This window comes from Haliotis rufescens, unplaced genomic scaffold (genome assembly GCF_023055435.1).
Source record: "Haliotis rufescens isolate VD_foot unplaced genomic scaffold, xgHalRufe1.0.p SCAF_15, whole genome shotgun sequence".
Lineage (NCBI taxonomy): Eukaryota > Metazoa > Mollusca > Gastropoda > Lepetellida > Haliotidae > Haliotis > Haliotis rufescens.
Genome location: NW_025963835.1, coordinates 28,337,221 through 28,364,734, shown reverse-complemented (window position 1 = coordinate 28,364,734; position 27,514 = coordinate 28,337,221). Strand labels below are relative to the sequence as shown.

Below are 27,514 nucleotides of genomic sequence, written 5' to 3'. Positions count from 1 at the left end.
GTAGTGCCTCAAGTATGGCTTAGGGTGTGGATTTGGCGTATCATGAATATGCACATTATTTTTAAGTAAACACCCTCAACTCCGACAATATGGAAACATGATTTATTTCCAAGTGCAGATACACAGCTCACACACAAAGTTGTATGTACAAGTTAAGTTACATTCACCATCACCATGCCAACAGGCTGTCAGAAGGCTTGCCAAATAAATATTAATAACATCGGAAAATTACAATCCTTAAGTTTGTGTCAAGATGTTAACACAGTATCTTTTTGTTTGACACTAACCATATTATTGCAACCTTGATACAAATGTCTTCTTTGACCCTATTTCAAAACAAGGAAGGAAGTAATGAACATCCTGACTTTTACGATCCACATAAGAGATAAAGTAGACACAATCTATGGATAACAACTTCATTTACTGTAAAGGTGACATTTTGGTATAGATCCTTATACAGTTGTCAAGCAAGGCTGACACCTTATACAGTTGTCAAGCAAGGCTGACACCTTATACAGTTGTCAAGCAAGGCTGACACCTTATACATTTGTCAAGCAAGGCTGACACCTTATACAGTTGTCAAGCAAGGCTGACACCTTATACAGTTGTCAAGCAAGGCTGACACCTTATACAGTTATCCTTATACAGGATCCATACCGTAACGTCAACGTCTAAGTAATCCCTATCAAACAATTCACATAAAAGATGTCTTGTATTTCTCTCTGAATACTAGTCCTGGATACCTCATGTTGGTATTGGTGAAACACACACACACAACACACAGACACAAATCTCACTGGCCCTAAGTTCATGGATATCAACAAGTTTGATATCTATTCATCCATAGCAATGTTGTTCACTGTTCAGCGTATACACTACTACGCTGTTCACTATATACACAATATGTCCTAATGCTGTTGGTCTCAGTCGTGTGCTGCTTCGTCTTCCTTGAAGTGAACCAGCACTGTCCCTCTGTTGACGGTCTGACCTGGCTGGAACGCTACCCGCTGGACCACCCCGGACCGTGGAGCCCGTATAACATACTGAAACAAGCAAACATCATATACCGCTACCCGCTGGACCACCCCGGACCGTGGAGCCCGTATAACATACTGAAACAAGCAAACATCATGTACCAGATGAACCTGCACAGATAGCTGCCCAAATTTCAACTGACTGTATGGTTGAAAATAAAACTTGTCAAGGGGTGTCTTATTAATACTCTACAATTATTCCTCCATTTGTGAGGTATTGATTGAACATTCAAGTGAAACCTCGTAACAAGTGTTCCAGTGTTTTGAGTACCCATCACTACAATGGCAAACATCCACTATAGGTTTATGATTGCTCTTTTAAATGTTACCAACATCCGATTTGATCACAATGCAATTTTTTAAAGATTTTCAATTCTAACGGCGCTGATCTGTACCTTTTCTCCCTACAGAGGTTGCCATATCATGTCCACGTTCTGGATGCGACCGTATGGCCATTGCATTTTCTATATTGTCCTGCAAAATCTGAGGGAAACAACATACCACCCTCTCCAAAATAACTCTCTCCAACTCACCTCCATTTTCATGGCAATCATGACGACGAGGGGGTCCCCCTTCTCAACTTGTGTCCCCTCGGCCACCATCACCCGCTCCACCACGCCCGGCATCGGCGCCACTGCGTCGTCATCTGATGCTCCTCCTTCGGTAGACTGCAGATATTTTGGCACAGGGATGTGCAGCTCGTGACTACCATCCTGGAAACAATCGCGTCTATTCACAAACTAATCGTAGTGCTACATACCAGAGCTCCAGATAAGCTTTTGGTGTTGTGGGTATTTTACCCATGCATTTTAAAATCATTGCGTATCAGCAATTCTATTTGGGTATTCAAATTTCTGTTACCCACTAGTTTTTACACATGTGGGTAATTAAGTTAAATATTTAAATATTCATGTAGTCCCTGCAAACTGGTGTCGTGTGGGTTCGAGAGCTTTGAAGGACTAAAAAATACCATGATACTTCCACAAGAAAGTGTGATGGCAAATGATCATGATGTAACTGTCATCGTGGAGTTTGACAGAGTTGACGGAATGCCCGTAGATAATTTCAAAATAAGTTGCTGATTTGCGAATCGAATACGCAGGGTTACTTCACAATATTTTGATGATAAGCACAAGTTTTATTTTTGTAGCGTATCTGTAATGTTCGTTGCGTATTTGATACGCTTGGATTTTATTTTACTGCATATTTCTGCATTTCCGATGCGTATTTTACACAGATACGCAGCTTATCTGGAGCTCTGACATACCTCAACATAGACTTATTGCGGTCACAGTCCTACGACTTGTTTGTTTGTTTGTTGTTTAACGCATCACCCAGCAATATTACAACCATATGACAACAGCCTGTAAATAATCGAGTCTGGATTACACAGTCCAGTGACTGACATCATGAGCAACAAGCCATGAAACAAGTAAAGAGGATGGCTCAGCATTAAGAGGCCTCAATATTTGTTGTTTGTTTGTTGTATAATGCCCCACCCAGCAATAATTCAGCTATATGACGGCTGTCTGTAACTTAGAGATGGGCCAAACAATCCAGGGACCGATATCATGAGCACTGATCGACGCAACTGGGATCTGATGACATGTATCTACCAACTCAGTGAATCGAAGCACCAATCAAGCATTGGTTGCTGAAGACCAATTCTAACCCGGATCTTGATCACTAGAAAGTTACATGGTTTGATTCATAGCGACCCGTGAAGATCCGAGGTAGAAAAGGTCTTCAGCAACCCATTCTTGCTGTAAAAGGGGACTATGCTTGTAGTAAGAGACGACTAACAGGATCGGGTGTCTAGGTTTGCTGACGTGGTTGATGCATGTCATCATATTCCAATTGCATGGATCGATGCTCATGATATCAATCACTTGATTGTCTGGTCCAGACTCGATTATTTACAGACCGCCGTCATATAGCAAACAAAACAAAAAAAGAAAAAAGCTTCAAAGCTTCACGAAGAACTGTACTGGAAAAATCTTAATTGCAAAATCAATTATTTTTCCAAACAAAAAGCGGGGCTGAATACTGTTAATAATGATGTGAGGTGGAAGCAGCTGGAAGCTTCAGTGGGTGTCCCAGCTCACCAGGGTGAAGATGTGGAGAGAGTTTCCCTGCATGATGACTGTGGATGATGTCTTGACTCCGTCGATGGTGCAGGTGAGGGAGAGTCTGTCCCCATCCTCCTTCATCTCCGCCACCACCTCACGCTCCACGCCGTCCATCCGCACAACGAACATACCTCCATCTGACTCCACTTCCACTGCCACCTCTGAAACACCACTTCTTAAATGTTACTTCTGAAATACTTCTAGTACAATCTCTGAAATACCTCTCCAATATTATCTCTGAAATACCACACCTGCAGTATTATCTCTGAAATACCACACCTGGGATACTCTGGGACACAGCCCCCCCTGGGACACAGCCACCCTGGAACACAGCCCCCCCCCCCCCCCTGGAACACAGCCCCCCTGGAACACAGCCCCCTGGAACACAGCCCCCCCTGGAACACAGCCCCCCCTGGAACACAGACCCCTGGGACACAGCCCACTGGGAAACAGCCCCCCTGGAACACAGCCCACTGGGACACAGCCCCCCTGGAACACAGCCCACTGGGACACAGCCCCCCTGGAACACAGCCCACTGGGAAACAGCCCCCTGAGACACAGCCCCCCTGGAACTCAGCCCTCCTGGAACACAGCCCCCCTGGGACACAGCCTCCCTGGAATACAGCTCCACTGGGACACAGCCACCCAGGAACACAGCCCTCTATCAACATAGCCTCACCTTCGTCTCCGTCACATAGCAACAGTTGCCTAGACGCAGCCTGGTTAACACGGGCTCCGCTGCACCACGAGAAAGGAGAGAAGGGATCTGTGAAGAACAGCAGAAGAAATCTGTATAGACATATGATAACAATCTTTTTCATGTCAGACCCGTGAAAATCCGGGGTAGAATAAGTCTTCAGCAAGCCATGCTTGCCGTAAAAGAAGACTTTGCTTGTCGTAAAAGGGGACTAACGCGATCGGGTGGTCAGGCTCGCTGACTTGGTTGATGCATGTCATTGTATCCCAATTGTGTGAATTGATGCTCATGATGTCAATCACTGGATTGACTGGACCAGACTCGATTATTTACAGACTGCTGTCATATAGATGGAATATTGCTGAGTGCAGCATTAAACAACAAACAAACTTTCATGGCAAGAACAAAATAAACTGTATTTTGGGGATCGAACCTTATATCAGTGGCATCACAGGTTGCAGAGAAAATCTCAACAACTTCTCTTTGTGATGAGGGTTATACAACTTGTTATATCGTCCTAGCAATGCCATGGCAACATACGCCAAGGAGCATGTCATAAACTGAATTCATGGATGATATCGAACTCTTCAGTTTCACAGCTTGATGCTCCAACTAAAACTCTGCCTTCCTGGTGAGGTGAAATGGGGGTTAACGTTGCATCCAAGATTATTGCACTTATATAGCGACGTGCAAGCACGTGTGTGTGTGGCTGCTTGTACTAGTCCGGACTGATGCCGATCTATAGTGCTAGCCCACTGAGATACCATGAATACCCCACTCAGACACATTATACTGACTCCCAAACAACCAGTCCTTGTTTTACCCCCCTTAATGCCGAGTGCCAGACAGGGTAACAGCAAATACAATCTTTTAATGTCTTTTGGTATGACGCAGCCGGGGATTGAACCCTGGACCTTCTACTCTTCAGGCAAACACTCTACCACTAGGCCATGGAGGCGGTCCCAGGCAGACGTGACACAACTCACCTTGTGTAATTTGGCTTCTTCTAACCGTCCGACTCTGCTGTAGTGTAACCATAGCAACAGCAGCATGACACAGTGTTTGTGCCGAGAGGATGGACTGTGGGAAGAGCTGGTCCTTGTGTTGGGGAATGAAGTCGGTGTGAACGTTGGCTGCCTGGAACTCGGGGTGTGCCGCCAGATCCAACAAGAACTTGATGTTAGTGTTGACACCCACAATCTGAAACACCATGAAAGGAGGGAGGGGTGTGTTGCCACGTCTCATCATCTGTGTTAATGTGTTGGCAATAATTGACATTGTTAAACCTCTGTTAAGAATGTTGCAATTCCATTGGTTAATCCATACCATGTGACGAAACAATACATTTCAATGTCGACCCTGAAATCATGTGACTGACACTGACCTCGAATAATGACTCGTCACATGATCAGTATTGACTCGTCCGTAGAAAACAAGATGGCTTCTGGTACAAACATTTCTCGGTTTGCAACTAAGTTACTGTAATGAAACAGGATGTTTTATTAAGACTTCATAAACTTTAAAGTGAATTTCGGTATAACAACACGAATGATTGCTCTTGATGAGGTGAATACGCAAATTGATCACAATTTTCGCAAATTGAATTCGTCAAGAGTAATTCTTTGTATAATATTTACGTGGTAGTCTTGCAATGCTGTCCTGGTGCGTCTGAGAGCTGACTGTCTGTCTGCGGCCCACACAACAAGCTTGGCAATCATAGGGTCGTAATGCACCGACACTTCATCTCCTGCAGCAGAAACACACACCCCTAACTCACATGATGAACTGCTAGTTTGATTAGGCTATGCAGTTACATTGATGAACTATACAATGACAGTTTTATTCTGTGAGATGAAGTGACCGGCTCTGGTGCAACTGTCCAGACTCATAAACATAAGCTGCATTTTGTTATTCCAAGTTTTAAAAGAACCCATCATATCTAAAGAGATTATCCCAGCTTTTACAGTTTTACACTTATCAGAGATTTATTCATATGTAAAAATTTGGTTTTCTTTTTACTTCCATCTTCCCTAGGCAAGGGAGTAAATGGACTGTAAAAGTCCAGTTTCCACCCTTGTTGTTTTGATTGTTTGTTGGTTTGTTGTTTTACGCCGCACTCAGCACTATTCCAGCTATATGACCGCAGTCTGTAAATAATTGAGTCTGGACCAGACAATTTCAGAGATTGACATCATGAGCATCGATCCATGCAACTGGGATACGATGACATGCATCAACCAAGTCAGCGAGACTGACCACCCGATCCCGTTAGTCGCCTTTTACGACAAGCATAGTCGCCTTTTACGGCAAACATGGGTTGCTGAAGACCTGTTCTACCCCGGATCTTCACAGGTCTCCTCCTTGCTGAATTAGCCTGGAATAATGGAGAACTTATGAGAGTCGTAGCACTACAATCGCTTTGTGAAATGGGCCCTGGGTCGCGGATATATGTCGCTGGACTGACTCTACAACAATGAGCAGTAACCAAGGTTACCCTGTCGGACTCCAGTCTCGATACGGACTCCATCCCCTTCCACAGGGGTGGTAATGTGTAGAAGGGGTCCGGCTCCAGGCATGAAGCTGTTGTTGGGGTCTTCAGCGTAGATCCTCGCCTCAAAGGCGTGACCAGTAAACTTGAGTTGCTCTTGTGCTACAGGCAGCTTCTCTCCGCCGGCGACCTGTAGACAAAATATTCACTGAGAGTACTGTCACACATTGGCGACCTGGTGACAAGATATTCATTGAGGGTACTGTCACACATTGGCGACCAATAGACAAAATATTCATTGACAGTACTGTCACACAATGGCAACCTGGTGACAAGATATTCATTGAGGGTACTGTCACACATTGGCAACCTGGTGACAAAATATTCATTGACAGAACAGTCACACATTGGCAACCTGTAGACAAGATATTCATTTGACAGAACAGTCACACATTGGCAACCTGTAGACAAGATATTCATTGACAGTACTGTCACACATTGGCAACCTGGTGACAAGATATTCATTGAGGGTACTGTCACACATTGGCAACCTGGTGACAAGATATTCATTGACAGAACAGTCACACATTGGCAACCTGTAGACAAGATATTCATTGACAGAAAAGTCACACATTGGCGACCTGTAGACAAAATATTCATTGACAGAACAGTCACACATTGGCGACCTGTTGACAAAATATTCATTGACAGAACAGTCACACATTGGCAACCTGTAGACAAGATATTCATTGACAGAACAGTCACACATTGGCAACCTGTAGACAAGATATTCATTGACAGAACAGTCACACATTGGCAACCTGTAGACAAGATATTCATTGACAGAACAGTCACACATTGGCAACCTGTAGACAAGATATTCATTGACAGAACAGTCACACATTGGCAACCTGTAGACAAGATATTCATTGACAGAACAGTCACACATTGGCGACCTGTAGACAAGATATTCATTGACAGTACTGTCACACATTGGCGACCTGTAGACAAGATATTCATTGACAGAACAGTCACACATTGGCAACCTGCAGTGGGATTTTCATTGACAGACAGTATCATCACACATTGGCGACCTGGTGACAAGATATTCATTGACAGAACAGTCACACATTGGCGACCTGGTGACAAGATATTCTTTGACAGTACAGTCACACATTGGCGACCTGGTGACAAGATATTCATTGACAGAACAGTCACACATTGGCAACCTGTAGACAAGATATTCATTGACAGAACAGTCACACATTGGCGACCTGGTGACAAGATATTCATTGACAGAACAGTCACACATTGGCGACCTGGTGACAAGATATTCATTGACAGAACAGTCACACATTGGCGACCTGGTGACAAGATATTCATTGACAGAACAGTCACACATTGGCGACCTGGTGACAAGATATTCATTGACAGAACAGTCACACATTGGCGACCTGGTGAAAAGATATTCATTGACAGAACAGTTACACATTGGCAACCTGTAGACAAGATATTCATTGACAGAACAGTCACACATTGGCGACCTGTTGACAAGACATTCATTGACAGAACAGTCACACATTGACGACCTGGTCACAAGATATTCATTGACAGAACAGTCACACATTGGCAACCTGTAGACAAGATATTCATTGACAGTACTGTCACACATTGGCAACCTGCAGTGGGATTTTCATTGACAGACAGTATCATCACACATTGGCGACCTGGTGACAAGATATTCTTTGACAGTACTGTCACACTTTTGCGACCTGTTGACAAAATATTCTTTACAGTATTGTCACACATCAGCAGCAAACTGGTGACAAAAATATTCATTGACAGTACAGTCACCCATTGGTGAAACGCTGACAAGATATTCATTTACTGTCATTATACTATCAGACATTGTCCCATTCTATTTTTAGTAAATACCGTAAATTATCTATAACTGATTTTAAGTCAATATGGGTTTCTGTCCATTGACATGTGACTGCTTCTCATCCAAAGAATGGCAGAATGACAAAGTAAAGTCAATAATGGTCGAGTCCCTCACCCTGAGCTGCCACTCCACGAGGTCGGTGCTGGTGATCATCTCCGTGATGGGGTGCTCCACCTGCAGACGTGTGTTCATCTCCATGAAGTAGAACTTGAAGTCCTTGTCCATGATAAACTCCACTGTCCCTGCACAACACACACTCATGCATGTTTTTTTGTTGTAATTTTTGTTTTATGGATTCAATGACCAAAAATTTCACTAATTTGAAAAAAAGTCTTTTGAAAATCTTCATGACAGGATTCAGGGAAGAAAGCAAAACATTCATTCCACTAAAATATATTACACATTTTTGGGGCGGCAGGTTAGCCTAGTAATTTTAGCGTTCACTTGGGTTCGATTCTTCACATGGATACAATGTGTAAGGCCCATTTCTGGTGTCCCCCGCTGTGATATTGTTGTAATATTGCTAAAATTGGCTTAAAACCCATCTTCCCCCTTCGTTCACAAAGATTTGTTTTTAAAGACTAACATTTCTAGAAACCTAATCGTAAGTGGATGTGGTTGTCACACTGTCTTATGGTGGATTTTATGAACACAGCGCCACCTACCTGCTCCAACGTAGTCGACGGCGGCTGCTGCTTTCACTGCGGCCTCACCGAGAGCCTGTCTCACTTCTTCACTGATTCCAGGCTGCAAAACATACCACATTGTTGGAACACATGACACATTGTTTGAACACATGACACACTGTTGGAACACATGACACACTGTTGGAACACATGACACATTGTTGAAACACATGACACACTGTTGGAACACATGACACATTGTTGGAACACATGACACATTGTTGAAACACATGACACATTGTTGAACACATGACACACTGTTTGAAAAACTTGACACATTGTTCAAAAACATGACACACTGTTGAAAAACAAGTGCAATATTTTTCATATTTCATTTTTCATAAATATATCAACTTAATGACAAGTCCATCGTCAATACTTCAGGGGGATGTATACACTTCATTCCTCCATCACCTGTGAATACATACTATGAGGCCTAGAAGTACTGGTTATATAAACTCACTGCAGGTGCTTCCTCAATGATCTTCTGGTGGCGCCGTTGTACGCTGCAGTCCCGCTCAAACAGGTACACGTAGTTGCCGTGGGAGTCCCCAAACACCTGCACCTCCACGTGCCTGACAAAGAAGAACACACAGAAACTGACCACGTCACTACCATTCACTGTGTTAGATCAGAATATGGCCCAGATGACACAATGATGATATCATCAGTCAAAGTTATTTATTGGTTATATATTTGATAATAATGCATGTAGGTGCGCACACAGCAGTACTCTCAACCATCCCAACGTCTAACTGTCCTTTCCCCAGCAGCCTACCTCCATAACGTCACATATACTATCACATTCACAAAGAACATCACTTACAAGATATATGTTACCCTGGCGACATCAAATGCAATCACTCGCTGGGTGCCGCCATTTTGAATGGAGTCTCGCTCTCGCGAGATCTCGATATATTTATGAACGAACTTTAAACATTTAACAACTGCATATAGAGAGGAGCCAACTCTGAATCATCCTCTATATCTTCGGTAAACCTACACTAACAGTTGGTAGCCAAGCAGGTGAAGCGCTCATCCAAAGTTCTAGGTTTGATGCCTCAGACGTGTACAATGTTTACAGACCACTTCCGATGCTCCCCGCTGAGCAATGAAACCTTCAGACATCTTGATTTCCTGACAAAGAGTTCTCAATGTGGCATGGGAAATGTTTCCTGTCCTACCTTGGTGTTTCCACAAACTTCTCAATCAGCATCACGTCATCACCAAAAGACTTCCGACCCTCCGTCATGGCTGACTCCAGCTGGGTCTCAAACTCCTCCTCCGACATACAGATCCGCATCCCCTGTGAACAAGCCAGCCTCTGTACATATGTATGAACTAAAATATCAACATTCTGTGTTTCAGGTGTCAATAACACCTGCAAATCTGAAAACTTTTACAAACCTGTAGAGGTTATGAATTCTCTGATGAAATCCTCCTTGGGGCACTTATTGCATTTTCCTTGCTCAAGAAAATCTATATGACATAGTTGTAACCATTTTCCTTAATAAAAAATGTTACCACACAAAAAACTTCGTTTTTGTATTATATACGACCACCCTTACGGGGCCTCACCCCCAACGGCGCCTCACGCCAGGGGGAGCAACTCTCACCCAAATCACTTTCCATATGTCAAATGCTGACGGAATGTGGGGAGGTGGGTGGCCGTGCCCCAAGGAGGATTTCATCAGAGAATTCATAACCTCTACAGGTTTGTAAAATTCTCTTTCTGATTAAATCCTCCTTGGGGCACTTATTGCATCAAGACAGACTCCCAAAGATAATCTAGGAAGTGGCATCCGTCAGCAACAGGCGTAAATAAATACATCGTATTTGATTATTCAACAGAATAAAATATTGAGTTCAATAAATGGAACCAACCTTATCGTGAGGCACCACCGTCGAAAGGCGGGGGCTAGAGACAGGGCGTGGTCGACCATATATTATGATAAAGCCTGTTTTTGCGGCTTGTCATAAGTTGAGAACTCGAAACACCTCCCACCCCCCCACACTTTTTTGAACAAGTGATATAAGGGCGTAGATCACGAGAGACCATAACCAGCGCTGAGCTAGGCCAGAGGGTCCCCGAGGATCGAAGGAGTGCGTGCGCAAAATACGAGTATTATCGAGTAGTAAGGACTGATATTTATCGACCGCAGAAGATAAAATCCGGACCATTACTGAGCAGTATAACCGGAAGACTGTCTAAAATCTCGAATGCTCAATCAGCTAGAGATTAGAACTTTGCCCAGTTCGGAGAACTGACTGACCAAACCGAGTACGCTCGCTTGAGTGTTTGTCGAGTTGGTAAGGTTTGATGAATCGTGCTCGGCTGGCTCCAAATAGCCGCGGAGCAGATCTGCTCAATGGGCAGAGCCGCGGCGTACGCTTTTGACGCAGCTACTGCTCTAACCTAATGAGCCTTCAACCTGGTAGGGGGGTCCCTGCCTGTAAGCGTATACGCTGTACAAATGTTTGAAACTATCCACCTCGAGATAGATTGTTTACTCGCAGGTGAGCCAACCTTCCTACCGCAGTAACAGCAAAATAGTTGGTTATCCTTACGGACACCCATATTTCTGCTGATATAGGCCTTGAGAGTCGTGCGGACATCCAAGACATGAGCATGTCTTGCAGTGGTCCCCGACGAGGAAGGCTGTGAAAGAGCAGGTAGCTCAATAGGAGCCGTTCACGTGGAATCGTGTGCGACCCTAGGACGGTAATAGTCCGGTAGACGAAAACTGACTGTCCCGGTGATATTTATCGACCCCATGGAAGACAGTTATTTTGGGATCGGCTGACATAACACGAATGTCGCCTACCCTTCTGCCGGACGTTACCACCACAAGGAACGCCGTCTCCCAGCTCAACAGCTGAAGAGAGAGAGACGACAGATCCCGAAAGGAAGGACCGGACAGCCAATCTAGAATGATTGACAAGTCCCAAGGGGGACTGATCCGCCGGACTGGCGGTCGGATCCTGTCCACACCTGCTAAAAAGCGCTGCACTAATGGGTGTGCACCCAGAAGTGCCCCGTCGACAGGGACGTGAAAAGCTGCTATAGCTGTAGAGTACCCTCGGACTGTTGATGCGGCCAGGCCGTCATCTAGTCGCGACTGGAGAAACTCAAGCACGGATACGAGATCTGCAGAAAAAAGATCTGCAATCCCTCTTTCGACACACCAGGGCGCATAGCAGGCCTATCTATCGTACTGAACGTTTGTCGAATCCCTCCGCGAAGCCAGTATTGTGTCTGCAACTCGTGCAGGAATACCGCTCTTCTGGAGGCGATTCCTGACAGTGGCCAAGCCACCCATTGAATCCTGAGATTCGGGTGGAGGGCCCCGTTCTGGGATAGGAGGTCCGGTCGTAAAGGTAATATAACAGGAGGCTGAGCCAGAAACCTGAGTATTACTGGAAACCCACTCTGCGCCGACTAAAGAGGTGCCAGGAGCACAATTAGTCGCGCAGGCTGAGTGCCTAGCTGAGACAGGACCTTGGAAATCAGAGGTACTGGAGAGAATGCCCACAGAACTGTCCGTCCAATCTAGCTGAAAGGCGTCTGGTGCCACCGACCTCGGGTCGTGGACTCGGGAGCAGAACGTTGGTGTCTGGTTATTTAACCCAGACGCAAACAGATCCACCTGTAACGACCTGTATAACAGGGAGAAAATCCCGAATATCCCCGGGTCGAGCCTCCACTCGTGAGGAGCGAGGATCCGGCAAGACAGAGCGTCCGCACGGACGTTGTCCACCCCCGGGAGATAAACAGGTAGCACCCTGATATCGTGAGAGTCGCACTATAGTAGGAGCTGCCACGTCTTTCGTCGAAGCGACGGAGACGCCGTTCCCCCCTGCTTCCGGATGTAAGTCATCGCCGTTTGGTTGTCCATCTCTAGACGAACCACTTGGCCACGAAGCAGATCCGGGAAGCATTGGAACACCAACCTGACCGCTCTCAGTTCTAGCACATTGGTATGCAGTTTGATCTCCTGCTGGGACCATAGTCCCGAGGCAGTGTGATCATTCAGAACGCCTCCCCAGCCGGAGAGTGACGCGTCGGTTTGAACTGTGAGAGACGGAACGGGAGTGATTCCCGACCTCGGTCCACCACTGGAGGTGTGTAATGAGCCACTACGGAGTCTCGAGCACAGTCTCGAGATCTTCCGAGTTCGCCCAAAGTCGACGGAGTGCTTGTTGAATGGGACTCATTCTCAAGCGCGCCCGCCAGACCAAATCCACTGTCGCCGCCATGTTGTCCAGTAACTGGAGCCATGTACGAGCAGTGTGACTTGCGCTTAAGGGACTAGATATCTTGTGACAGAGATACACGTCCTCTCACCGTGTTGAAATTAGCCACTAGGAAGACTAGATTCTGAGTGGGGCTCAGATCTGACTTCTTGAGATTAACCATCCACCCTAGAGTGATCAGAATATCTATCACTTGTTGTGTAGCTATCTGACTCAGGGATTGCGATAGAGCTCTTAGTAACCAGTCGTCGAGGTACGGATGGCAGAACCGACCTTTTGACCTGGCCACTTGGGCGGGAATCAACATCAGCTTGGTGAACACCCTCGGGGCCGTGGAGATCCCGAATGGTAGAACCCTGAACTGATAACACCTCCCGTCGAAAGAAAACCTCAGGTATTTCTTGAACTCGGGGTGTATTGGTATGTGGAGATAGGCGTATTTTAAGTCTATTGACGTTAGCCATTCTCCTGTCTCAACAGTTGAGATCACTGTTTGGTGACTAGGAAACAAGTCGAGTAGAAGCCCTCGCTTTCCTGTCCCTCGGGACCCGGTTCGATCGCAGCTTTCATAAGAAGTGCGTCGACCTCGGCACGGAGGCATTCCGCCTTCTCTCGGGTAGCAGGCACCGGAGTGTGCTTTATCCCGGAAAAGTGGAGGAGCGGATGAGTTTTCCCGATAACTTGCGACTGTGGGTTCACCCGGGGCTCTTCGGGCGCTAATGGGAACCCATCGTTCCCAGCCCCACGAAAAAGCTGTTGGCCTCGACCAGCTGCCTTGCCCCGGCCCGTGCCTCTCTTGCTCCTCCCGGCGCCCTTATACCTGAAGGAAGCGGCGGCTTCCAAGCAGGTGTGGACGTCTGACCCGTGCGTTAGCGTAGGAGGGGACAATTGGAGAGGCCCGCTTACGCGGTTTTAACGCTTGGTACCTCCAACAAGGCCTTATGAGTCTTTGATGGAAGTATACAATTGAGCAGCCTCTCGGACCGCCTGCTGAGCCCCAGGGAAGAGGGTGGCACCCTCTTATACGGCAAAGCAAGTAGGTCTTGGCGTGTGTAAGTCGAGTATTTAGATACCGACATCCACCGCCTGCGCATGCACATAACAGCGCACATCATCTGCGAGGCACAGCTACGAATAGCGTCCCGCGCAAGATAATGTTAGTTGCGCGGCCAACTCCGAAGAGTCGGCCGGCCCCTCTCCCGCTAACTCCCTCTGTACAGCCGACAGATACGCGGAGTGTACGGACACACGGAGCTGTTGGCATGCATTATGATATTGCTCCTCGAAGCATATGTAAGCAGCCTTCAACTCCGCACCGCACACGGGAAAGGGGGGGCAACCGCCGGCCCTGCTTGACCTTAGTCAAGTTGGGTGTCTCCGACTCTGGCATGGGCGCAGCCACCTGAGGCAGTACATGGACAATCCTGTCCCGCACGTGTCTCTGCACCCGGCCCGAGGCCGAGTCCCGGTGCCGAGGTGCCGGAGGTTCAAGGGAACCCACCTGGCACTGGGCTAGGTATCCACTAGTGAAAGCCTTGCCCTCGGAAGAGGCGTCTGGCTCCGCTAGGGAAAATTGTGCGTCGGTAGTGCACGGGCCGGTGCCCGCCACCACTACGCTGGGGAGCGACCTCGAGCCGGAGCCGAAGCTCGGTCTCGGATCGTCTCCGGGACCAAGGGAACCCCCCTGGCTCCGGTCTACGAATCCACTAGTGAAAGCCTCGGCCTCGGAAGAGGCGTCTGGCTCCGCTAGGGAAAATTGTGCGTCGGTAGTGCACGGGCCGGTGCCCGCCACCACTACGCTGGGGAGCGACCTCGAGCCGGAGCCGAAGCTCGGTCTCGGATCGTCCCCGAGACAAAGGGAACCAACCTGGCTCCGGGCTAGGTATCCACTAGTGGACGCCTCGGCCTCGGAAGAGGCGTCTGGCTCCGCTAGGGAAAATTGTGCGTCGGTAGTGCACGGGCCGGTGCCCGCCACCACTACGCTGGGGAGCGACCTCGAGCCGGAGCCGAAGCTCGGTCTCGGATCGTCCCCGGGACCAAGGGAACCCCCCTGGCTCCGGGCTACGAATCCACTAGTGAAAGCCTCGGCCTCGGAAGAGGCGTCTGGCTCCGCTAGGAAAAATTGTGCGTCTGTAGTGCACGGGCCGGCGCCCGCCACCCCTCCGCTGGGGAGCGACCTCGAGCCGTTGCCGAAGCCCGGTCTGAGATCGTCCCCGAGACCAAGTTGCCTGCCTCGGCCGACGCCGGGCATATCACAAGGTCTCGAAGCCGCGTCCGGCGCCGACAACGCATCTCCTCTCGGAGCTGAGACTTTACCTCCTCCATCATCGACGCCATCTGCGACTTAAGTAACGCAGAAAAGTCTGCCAAAGACAGTGCAGGAGAGGGTGCAGTGCTTACTACGGGGACCCTCGAGCCTTCTCCCCCGGCCCCCGGAGAGGGAGCGGGGGAGACAATCTCGGCAGCTTTTTTTTTTTTTTTTTTTTTTTTTTATACCCTTTTTAGATGGGGAGGGGGGGGATGTCTTAGTAGATCTGATATCAACCCCCGCCTTTAATAGACCTCTTTAAAGTGGAACAAGTCAACTTGTCTCTTTTTGGGGGCCCCGGGGGGTAAAGGCAATGTCCTCCGCCAGACATATTAGGCAGCGTTCGTGCCTGTCTTAGAACAACCCGTACACAGTTTGAAGGTCTTGTAAACAAGACCGTAATTTCTGAGGTGGGCGGGAAGGGTATCAACGTGTATCAGTGCAATATAAAGATCGGAAAGAAACGTGCATAAATTGTGAAACTAGAAGCAAAGGCGTAATGTAGAATGCGATTTGTAACGCGATACTAATAGCCAATGTCGTAGTATAACAAGTATTTGTCACAGAGTGACGAAATATCCCCCGCCATATACACCATAGTACCAAATATGAAGACAATCCAGCGATTAGTTCTTGAGATATTGTGGCAACACCGTTTTCCAACTCCAAAAACAGATTTGCCTGCTGTGACCTTGAAAATGGGGTCAAGGTCACCAAATCTGACAGGTGTATGCGGTGTCTGTATATACACTATAGTTCCAAATATGAAGACAATCCAGCGATTAGTTTTTGAGATATCGCGGCAACACCGTTTTCTAACTCTAAAAGCAGATTTGCCTGCTGTGACCTTGAAAATGGGGTCAAGGTCACCAAAACCGACTGGTGTTTGCGGAGTCTGTATATACACTATAGTTCCAAATATGAAGACAATCCAGTGTTTAGTTCTTGAGATATCGCGGCAACACCGTTTTCCAACTCCAAAAGCAGATTTGCCTGCTGTGACCTTGAAAATGGGGTCAAGGTCACCAAAACCGACTGGTGTCTGCGGTGTCTGTATATACACCATAGTTCCAAATATGAAGACAATCCAGTCTTTAGTTCTTGAGATATCGCGGCAACACCGTTTTCCAACTCTAAAAGCAAATTTGTCTGCTGTGACCTTGAAAATGGGATCAAGGTCACCAAAACCGATGACATATGGAAAGTGATTTGGGTGAGAGTTGCTCCCCCTGGCGTGAGGCGCCGTTGGGGGTGAGGCCCCGTAAGGGTGGTCGTATATAATACAAAAACGAAGTTTTTTGTGTGGTAACATTTTTTATTAAGGAAAATGGTTACAACTATGTCATATAGATTTTCTTGAGCAAGGAAAATGCAATAAGTGCCCCAAGGAGGATTTAATCAGAAAGAGAATAATTATGTTTATCAATAGGGCTGGGACGAGTCCAAATTTACTACCCGGGTACCCAACCTATTACCCAACCCTACCTGGGGATCCACTGTAGATCGCAAGAGCTGGAAACAAAATGTCTGATTGGGAATTGTTTTACCGCAGCACTGTCCAATACTATTTAGATAACGATCTTATCATGCATACACTGAAGTTGACTGAAGCTTCATCTTTACTCAATATATACAAGTCAAAAGGAATGTGTGCATCGTGAGAAAGAAATGTGAACACTAGCATCTTGTAGTGTAACCACTGAGCTATAGAGAGTTTTTGTCATTAAACAATATATCACATGATTTACCACGAGTCCGGGTAGTACTGTGGGTACCCGTGTCCTACTCAGGACCCACCCGACCCGGGTACCTTAGTTACCTGACCGAGCCCTATTTACCAACATTGTGAACTATAAATGTTATCTCTAATTTTCAGTAGCACTCTTTCCCTACGTGAACTGTCACGGCTGTGAGACATGACACATTGGAATGCTATGGTTTAACTGTTTGTCTGTTGGTTATTGAATGCTGCACTCAGCAATATTCCAGCTACATGTATGTGTAAATAATCGAGTCTCGACCAGACAATCCAGGGATTGACATCATGAGCATTGATCCACCATGTTGGGATATGATGACAAGCAATCAACCACATCCATTTAGTCGCCGGTATAGGTTGCATAACACACAGGACTTCCAAGATTGTGGCATTTATAAAGAGATGCGTGCATGCATGCATGTGTGCTTGTACTAGTCCAGACTTATGCCAGTTTTATAGTTCAATTCAATTCGGTTTATTTCGTAAGTGTAGGCCATCGGCCCATAGTTACATTTGTATTACAATGAACGTGATGTACACAGCTGTTATTGTTGTGACAATAATGTACTACGAAGTGACATCGCTTGATAGATATAGATAGCTAGACGTTCAATTTATTTACAATCAGTTGTAGACATAATGATATTAAATTTTTGTATGGTCGGATATTCATAAAATGTCTGTGGTAAGTGATCCATGCGTATCTTGTTATAACCGGAGCAAACTAACAAAAAATGAAACTCGTCCTCCACATACCCAGCATTACAAACACAACATAGTCTTCTGTTACGTGGGATATCAGCATATCTCCCAGTTTCAACACACAGCTGATGCGAAAAACATCTAAACCGAGCTAGCGCCACTCTCAATTTACTGACAGTCATACAGCTAAGATACAACTCTGTACCAAACGATACCTTGAATAGAGAATACGAGAAAGATTTACTACCTTTTACCAGAAGAGTATGCCAATCCTGTTCATAACTACATTTCAGATGCGACATAAATTCTGTCAAAAACGAATGAGGATGACTTATACACTGGTTTTCCCATACAGAGTTCTAGCTCAGTTTTATAGTTCTAGCCCACTGAGAAACCATGCCGCAGTTGAACATGAATACCCCACTCAGCCACACTATACTGACTCCGAGCCGACCAGTCCTTGTTATATGCTTTTAATGCTGGGCCTCAGGCAGGAAATGGCTACAACATATACCTCATGGAAATGGATATCAATATTGGAAACTTTCCAATAAATTGTATATTCATATACTTATCCTTTCTCACACTATGCATTTCTTCAATCCTATGTGCAAACGTTCTTAAACCGAGTTTCCAGCTTCGAAAAAACAATCTACAACACACCCCAGCATCACCATTGTCACCTCCCAAACAAATGGGTCACGCACATAAGAAGCTGGAAACTTGGTTCAAGCACGTTTCCACAGAGGATCGAAGAAGAAAGAAGAAATGCATAGTGTGAGATAGGATCAGTTTAAAAATAGTGATATATCTCGAAGGAACATGACTGGTTTTGCGTCCACCTACCTTGCCTCCTCCACCTCTAACTGCCTTGATCATGACTGGGTAGCCAATCTGCTTGGCCTCTTTCTTTAACCTGTCAAGTGATTGGTCCTCGCCATGGTAACCCTGGATAATTGGCACACCAGCAGCTGACATGATAGTCTTCGAAGTACTGGAAAGTAAAAACTAACTTCTAAAAGAAACTCTGTTTTGTACTTAATTATGGCTTGATCCCAACTGATTTTACATCTTAAAACGTGCATGTCATTCCTACATCTCTCCATTATATCCTTGTATCTCACCTTGATTCCAATATCTTATCTCATGATTCTCATGTCACCTCACAATGCTCATATAACTCATGATTCTAATATCTCACCTTGATTCCGATATCTTATCTCATGATTCTCATGTCACCTCACAATGCTCATATAACTCATGATTCTAATATCTCACCTTGATTCCCATACTTCACCTCATGATTCTCATCTCACCTCATCATTTTAATATCTCACCTCATGATTCTAATATCTCACCTCATGATTCTAATATCTCACCTTATCAATCCCTTGTGATTCTTGCATACCATTTCAACTCACAATTCTCATTTCTCACCTTTAGTTTCTCATATTTCACTTCTTGATTCCAATTTCCCTCTCCTTCAGTCACACAGATCATCTTTTGATTCCCAATTTGAGTTCTTCATTCCCATTTTCCTACCATTTGATTTGATTTCCCACTTCTTCATCCCATTTCTTGATTCCCATTTCCTAGTTGTTGATCCCATTTCTTGATTCACATTTCCCACTTCTCTATCCCATTTCTTGATTCCCATTTCCTAGTTGTTGATCCCATTTCTTGATTCACATTTCCCACTTCTCTATCCCATTTCTTGATTCCCATTTCCTAGTTGTTGATCCCATTTCTTGATTCCCATTTCCCACTTCTCTATCCCATTTCTTGATTCCCATTTCCTAGTTGTTGATCCCATTTCTTGATTCCCATTTCCCACTTCCTCATCCCATTTCTTGATTCCCATTTCCTAGTTGTTGATCCCATTTCTTGATTCCCATTTCCCATTTCTTGATTCCAATTTCCCACCTAGTGATTCAAATTCCCACTTCCCCAGGACCACATCTCACCTCTTGATTCCCATGTCTCTGATGGCGGAGGCAGGTGGGCCTACAAAGGTCACGCCCTCTCTGGCACACAGCTCGGCAAACTCGGTGTTCTCGGACAAGAAACCATAGCCAGGATGGATGGCCTGATCAACACAACAAACAAACAAAATCAAACTGTGAACATGAAAGTTCTTGAGAACATAGGGTTCCATACCCATCACAAATCTCATTGATTCCACTCCTCTGTGATTTCTATTTGCTTAGTGTTATATTTCAGTGATGAAAATATTCTCCTACAAAGTAAATCAATATGAGACAGGAGGAAAACCTACAAACAGGTTTCGCCCTTACTTCCACTCCTACCAAGTTGCATCTTCCCGAGGCAAGAGAGTTAACTGACTATAAAAGTCCAGTTTCCACCCTTGCCGAACTAGGCTGGTATTATGGAGTTACAATTTGGCTGGACTAACGAGTCTATGCATAGTCCAATCAAAATCGCGCAACGAAATCGAAATACAGTTCGTAAACTGTCATGCAGATTTCGGTCTATTGCAGGATTTGCAAAGCATGTGCACCGCTAACTCGTTGTCAACAGATATTTTCTAAATCTTTTCATGTTTTTATCCAGGTGCTCACGTGATTTGATGCATTTCGCGATGCAAGACCCGCTTTATCACAATATAGATCTTGATTATCGAGCAGATCGTCCTGACGTGGCGACGCCATTTTGTTTGAAGCAAATGCACGTGATACAAGAGGTGTAATCTGATTGATCCATAGGAGAGGCTTAGAAGGAACATAACTGGTAATAGCCACTGGTGGCGCTACGATCGAGCCCAGGAATTCCAGCCTAGTTCGGCAAGGGTGGAAACTGGACTTTTAAAGTCAGTTAACTCCCTTGCCTCAGGAAGATGACCAAGTTGTTACAAGCTTGTTAACATCATCCTATTGATAGAACAATCTTTCACCTTCCTTTCCAAAATATGTATCTTCTCCAAGAATTCTTTGTTTATTGTTATAAGGGAAGTTTGGAGGAGACAAGCCAATGGTAAGAAAGTTATAAAATACAGTGAATTTGTATCCATCATGAATATGGTATCATAATCTCTGAAATAAGTTAACCCATGTTTTATTTCATAGTCAGTCATTGCATGAAACACAAAATTTCTTAAGCATTCTGCCTGTGAGCTGCAATATGTCATGGGACTTAAATTGTGTCTTTTTCAGGTTCTCCTGCAGACCTTTCTGTTACTGAATATATCCCTATTTTCTATCACTTACATGTGCACCAAACTTGCCTGTACACCTGACTCACATGTACGCCTGTGCACCAGACTCACATGTACACCTGACCCACATGTACACCTGACTCACATGTACACCTGACTCACATGTACACCTGACCCACATGTACACCTGACTCACATGTACACCTGACTCACATGTACACCTGACCCACAAGTACACCTGACTCACATGTACACCTGACTCACATGTACACCTGACTCACATGTACACCCGACTCACCTGTACACCCGACTCACATGTACACCCGACTCACATGTACACCTGACTCACATGTGCACCAGACTCACATGTACACCTGACTCACCTGTGCACCAGACTCACATGTACACCTGACTCACATGTGCACCAGACTCACATGTGCACCAGACTCACATGTGCACCTGACTCACCTGTGCACCAGACTCACATGTACACCTGACTCACCTGTACACCTGACTCACATGTACACCTGACTCACCTGTACACCTGACTCACATGTACACCTGACTCACATGTACACCTGACTCACCTGTACACCTGACTCACCTGTACACCTGACTCACCTGTACACCTGACTCACATGTACACCCGACTCACCTGTACACCCGACTCACATGTACACCTGACTCACCTGTACACCTGACTCACCTGTGCACCAGACTCACATGTACACCTGACTCACCTGTACACCTGACTCACCTGTACACCTGACTCACCTGTACACCTGACTCACATGTACACCTGACTCACCTGTACACCTGACTCACATGTACACCCGACTCACCTGTACACCTGACTCACCTGTACACCTGACTCACATGAACACCTGACTCACCTGTACACCTGACTCACATGTACACCCGACTCACATGTACACCCGACTCACATGTACACCCGACTCACCTGTACACCTGACTCACATGTACACCTGACTCACCTGTGCACCAGACTCACATGTACACCTGACTCACCTGTACACCTGACTCACATGAACACCTGACTCACCTGTACACCTGACTCACATGTACACCCGACTCACCTGTACACCCGACTCACATGTACACCTGACTCACATGTGCACCAGACTCACATGTACACCTGACTCACCTGTACACCTGACTCACATGTACACCCGACTCACCTGTACACCCGACTCACATGTACACCTGACTCACCTGTACACCTGACTCACCTGTACACCAGACTCACATGTACACCTGACTCACATGTACACCTGACTCACATGTACACCTGACTCACATGTACACCTGACTCACCTGTACACCTGACTCACCTGTACACCTGACTCACCTGTACACCCGACTCACATGAACACCCGACTCACCTGTACACCCGACTCACATGTACACCCGACTCACCTGTACACCTGACTCACCTGTACACCTGACTCACCTGTACACCTGACTCACCTGTACACCTGACTCACCTGTACACCCGACTCACATGAACACCTGACTCACCTGTACACCTGACTCACATGTACACCCGACTCACCTGTACACCCGACTCACATGTACACCTGACTCACATGTACACCTGACTCACCTGTGCACCAGACTCCTTGGCAACATTCATCACCTTGTCCATACACAGGTAGCTCTCCCCCGCTGCAGGGGGTCCAATCAGGTAGGCTTCATCTGCCTAAACACACAGAATTGATAAAAATAGATGTCACTGTCCAAAACCCAAATGGATTGTGAAGTTGCATACCTTAATGGTCATGTAGACTTAAGGTACTATTGGTTATTTCATATCAAGGTCTGGCACATACACATCCTCACAAACACACAACACATGAATATATGCCTCACCCTGGCTTCAAAATATATTCATTCTCATATTCAAAATCATATCAACTGAAATATCAAAGTTACCGGTACAGCACCTATTTCTGCAGCTCAAAAATGTCCTACATATGTACGAGCAATTCAAATCTATACAAATGCCAACAATTTTTACAATTCAATGAAAATCTCGTTTTGACAGGAGTAAACAAGAAATAAAAAAGGAATTATGCAGCTGTACATCACTCATGACCAAATTGTGCTTAGCGACTGTATTCTGTTACCATGGCAACATGCATAGAATCGGCATCGGCCTCGCTGTACACGGCCACCGTCTTGATGCCCAGTTTGTGGGCTGTCCTCATCACGCGGCAGGCGATCTCCCCTCGGTTGGCAATCAGCAGCTTCTCCATCGGGGCGGCAGCTGCAGCTGTAAGACATGAGTGAGTGAGTGAGACAGGTTTCATGCTGCTTTGAACAATAGTCTACACGCAATTCATTTGAACCTACTATCATAGGTTTATGGCATTGGCAAGGAATGCAACTCTACAGACCGACATTGTACTTAGACAACCATGACCTCATCAGACAGAGTGAGTGAGTTGGGTTTAACGCCACTTTTAACAGTAGTCTAGTTATATCACGGCGTGTTAGCTTAATGTGGGAGGAAAGCCCGAAGTGGTGCAGGTCTTAGACGTTTACCACTTCGGTGAAACCCACGAGCACAGGTATGGTGCTGACAAACCTAGAAACATAATCGGGGTGAACCGGGATTCGAACCCACAATCATAGGTTTCTGGCGTGCTCAAGGGACGCAACTTTGTACAGCGAATCACAGCGCCTTAGACGACTGGGCCACCCGTGCCCACCCATCAGTCAGAAGTCACATGATATACCAACCTTGTGATGCAGGTCGGTTCCAGCTGCGACATAGTGATGTGCTGATGTCTGATCTGGAAATACATCAGGAAATGGTTTCTGGTGGAAACATTATGCCAGGTCATTGCAAACATTCTTTAAAGGCAAATACAAATTGGACAGGGCTCAATCTCATTAAAATCAGATCTTAGTTCTCGCTATCACTAAACAAAGATCTGAGGACATCCGATTACGGGTCACGTCAGAACGACTTTTCATCCAACCAATCAGAGCGGCGCTTACCAGATCATGAAAGTGACAGACGGAATGTGTTTTCTGATCATGCAACCTCAAAATATTTAACAGAGGGTATTCTGAACGACAGTTACGGGTTTTATGATTATATCCATACAATCTAGGCCATCTGTAAGCCATTCCAGAATGTTCTTTTTATCAGTTTTAAATTTTTTAACTGAGAACACGTCAAAATATGTTTCGAAGCGTAGTGGCCAGTTTGAAACTAGTGTCGTAAAGCTCGAGAAAGCTGCCTTCTGATTGGCTAATGTCGATTTCTTGTCAGTCATTTCATTGATCGGTCAAAGTTCACGAGAGGTCGTTCTGACGTGACCCGTAATGGGATGTCCTCAGATCTTTGTTTAGCAGTAGGGAAAACTAAGATCTGATTTTAATGAGATTGGACAGGGCTCTTCTGTAATCTTAGGCACAAGGCCAATGTCCCTGTGACATATCGTGCATCACTGACCCCATGTCGGAAAACTCCATCGGTCCTATGCGGTTTTGTTTATTAGATCGACAATAGCCTGACATTGTATATATTCAGTCGTCAGTCCAACGCTGTGCATAATTATAGTCCTGACCCACCTTGGGAACATCTAGTAACTGTAAAATCGTGAAATTAATGCGTCTCCAAAAGAATGCGACTGCTGGCCCCTAGCCAATAATGCGTCTCAATATGAATGCGACACCCCCCTCCTCTCAAGCATCAGTGGATTTATATCTAAAGAAAATGTTCTCTGTCAGGTTTACAGGAGAATCCTCACCCTCATCCAACCTAACATTAATCCAATCACACACCAAATAGCACCGCTCATTAGCGCTGATTAGAGTACTCCCGCTAAAACAATACATGCGCGCTGGCTCATGTCGGCCATTGACGCAGTCGCAAAGAACAAAGAAACCATGTTGCATCTGTCTGGACTTGCAGGTGTGATCAGTGATGACCTAAGTGTGTGGAACTCCTGTCTGGACCCCAGCAGTGACAATTCACAGGACGTAATTAGTGTTTGAATGGCATTGTATACATACTTGTTACAAGTGCTGCTCAATAAACAGTGATGTGGAATACATAGTTGTTTGTTTTCAGCGTATGTCTGAGTTGGTATTTCTGCTATCCAAAATGTCTTATTGTTGATAATTGTTTAATAATGCGAGCAAAGACCACTCGCATTTTTTGCATTTAATTCATGCTCGTGTTAATTTCAAGATTTACAGTATGCAGTCTGCAACTTTAGCCATCAGATCCAAGGCTGTGTCCAGTCAAATTTTGTTAGATCTGGTAATGTCAGCTAATAATAGGCCACATAATAACAGGGCTAGTAAGGTGTATGAGCCAGTTAACTCTCGGTTGCCTCGGGAAGATGCTCTTTGGCTAGTTGACTCAGTAGTTCTTGGCAAACTGAAATACATGGTTCATTAATCTGGACTTGTTGATACAGAAAAATATTAGTTTAATTGTTCCTTATTTGTTTGTTTGTTGTTTAATGCCATACTAAGCAATATTCCAGCTATATGATGATCTTCAAGTCTGGATCAGACAATCCAGTGAATGATGTCATGATTATCGATCCACGCAATTGGGATACAATGACAAGCATGCATGAAGTCAGCTAGCCTGACCACCCGATCCTGTTACTTGCCTCTTACAACAAGCGTAGTCGCCTCTTATGACAAGCACGTGTTGCTGAAGATCTATTCTACCCCGGATGTTCACAGGTATCAGGGTAACTGGCATTCAGGCAACAACTAATCCCAGTGGACTTAAAGCTTGTCTCGGACAAACAGAATGTAGTGACTGTGTCTAACATTGAATGCTACTCACATGACTTAATGAGTACACACACCAAATACACATTACCAGGGGGATGCTCAAATGAAACTCAAAATTTGTTTGTTTGTTGTTTAACACTGCACTCAGCAATATTCCAGCTATATAATTGAGTCTGGACCAGACAATCCAGTGATTGGCATCATGAGCTTCGTTCCATGCAATTGGGATACAATGGCATGCATCAACCAAGTCAGCAAGCCTGACCACCCGATCCCGTTAGTCGCCTCTTATGACAAGCATAGTCCCTTTTTACGGCAAGCATGGGTTGCTGAAGACCTATTCTAGCCCAGATCTTCACGGGTCTGAAACTCGAAAAGTCACATAGCCTAGCTGAGGATAGTACCAGGTTTGTTTGCCTGGAAAGCAGGCAGATCTACCATGTTTATGCAGACACTGAAACATACTAAGAGATACAGTAATGTTTAAAATAATTCCAACTGCAACATGAAGTGGGATGGATTCATTTGGGGAAACCGTCCTTGTACCAAGCATAACCCTCCTCTTTGAGGGGCTATATGGTCAGTCCTGGATTACCTCCCCTGATTACCTCACGATGCTGAGCCAATGCAATATATTTATCGGATTCATTCATTGTTCATTTTTTTCTGCCTGTTTGCTAAGTCTATGTATGTATGAGACACCTCATGTGGACCGTAGTTCATGATAATCATCCAGTTCATCTACAAGATGATGCTATGTTTACACAATGGCATTAGTTCTTATTAAAACAACAAAACATGCGTCATGTGTCATGATTGTCACGTGCAGTGGTAGTGGTGTTCGAGTGCTCACCTGCGCCAACTTCGCAAGAAACTTGCTGTTTTGGAAGCTCGCAGTGAGGCCATTTTTTTCGTTTATATTAGCGACCTTCCAGTGCCCCTTATAGCAATCACAATGTGAGTTATCTCCCTTACACTGAGGGCTTGCATTTCATTGGCCAGTGGACATTCGCAGCTCTCCTCGTGACTCCCTATAAAACTATTAATTGAAAACAAGTAACATGTACATATGTTACTTGAAAAAAGCTTTGCGCAAGATTTTGTGTAAATTATTGATGTCACTATAGTAGTTGTGTTGTATAAACGTCCTTGAAGTCATTCAAAATTCAGTTAACAGAAACAAATATATTGTTTGGTAAAATATACCTATAATGATGAAGCAACAATTACTCTCAGATTCTCTTCGGATTCAGTGGACTATTGCGAGACGAGACACATCTAGACGAGAGTGTACAGTACATGGAAATAATATGAGAGAAAGTTAAAACACATTTGTGGCGTCATTATATTATATATATGATATATAATCATTGTGTAACAGCTGGTTACATGCAACAATGTTCATAATTAAAGCAGTTAGATAAACTTTTGACGAGAGAAAAAAATCAGGTAAATATAAACATCCTTGTTTTGGGCTCCATATTTCCTGTAATCCCCGTCAGCATGTATTTACATCGTGCAACCGATTGATAAAATACAAGTTTAGGACCACACG

The 27,514-nt window shown here is 45.3% G+C and overlaps 1 protein-coding gene across 1 annotated transcript; it reads right to left on the bottom strand.

Annotated features, from left to right (window-relative positions):
• Nucleotides 1–88: 88 nt before the first annotated feature.
• LOC124140229 (methylcrotonoyl-CoA carboxylase subunit alpha, mitochondrial-like) lies at nucleotides 89–26,930 on the bottom strand. The gene is made up of 17 exons (XM_048396429.1): nucleotides 26,813–26,930; nucleotides 23,935–23,987; nucleotides 23,319–23,464; nucleotides 22,796–22,891; nucleotides 19,964–20,085; nucleotides 18,846–18,993; nucleotides 10,161–10,282; nucleotides 9,440–9,551; nucleotides 8,956–9,037; nucleotides 8,405–8,532; nucleotides 6,355–6,538; nucleotides 5,498–5,607; nucleotides 4,847–5,060; nucleotides 3,843–3,929; nucleotides 3,140–3,324; nucleotides 1,568–1,747; nucleotides 89–1,043 (listed from the first exon to the last, which is right to left on the bottom strand). Exons 1-17 carry the CDS (start codon nucleotides 26,863–26,865, stop codon nucleotides 924–926), a joined length of 2,142 nt encoding a protein of 713 aa, XP_048252386.1. The 5' UTR covers nucleotides 26,866–26,930; the 3' UTR covers nucleotides 89–923.
• Between the last annotated feature and the right edge of the window lie 584 nt (nucleotides 26,931–27,514).

Coding starts and splice junctions, on each gene's coding strand:
- LOC124140229 (XM_048396429.1), bottom strand. CDS start 26,865: ATGGCCTCACTGCGAGCTTCCAAAACAGCAAGTTTCTTGCGAAGTTGG. Junction 3,325..3,842: donor GCTATGTGACGGAGACGAAG/GTGAGGCTATGT, acceptor GTGGTGTTTCAG/AGGTGGCAGTGGAAGTGGAG. Junction 1,748..3,139: donor CTCTCCACATCTTCACCCTG/GTGAGCTGGGAC, acceptor GATTGTTTCCAG/GATGGTAGTCACGAGCTGCA.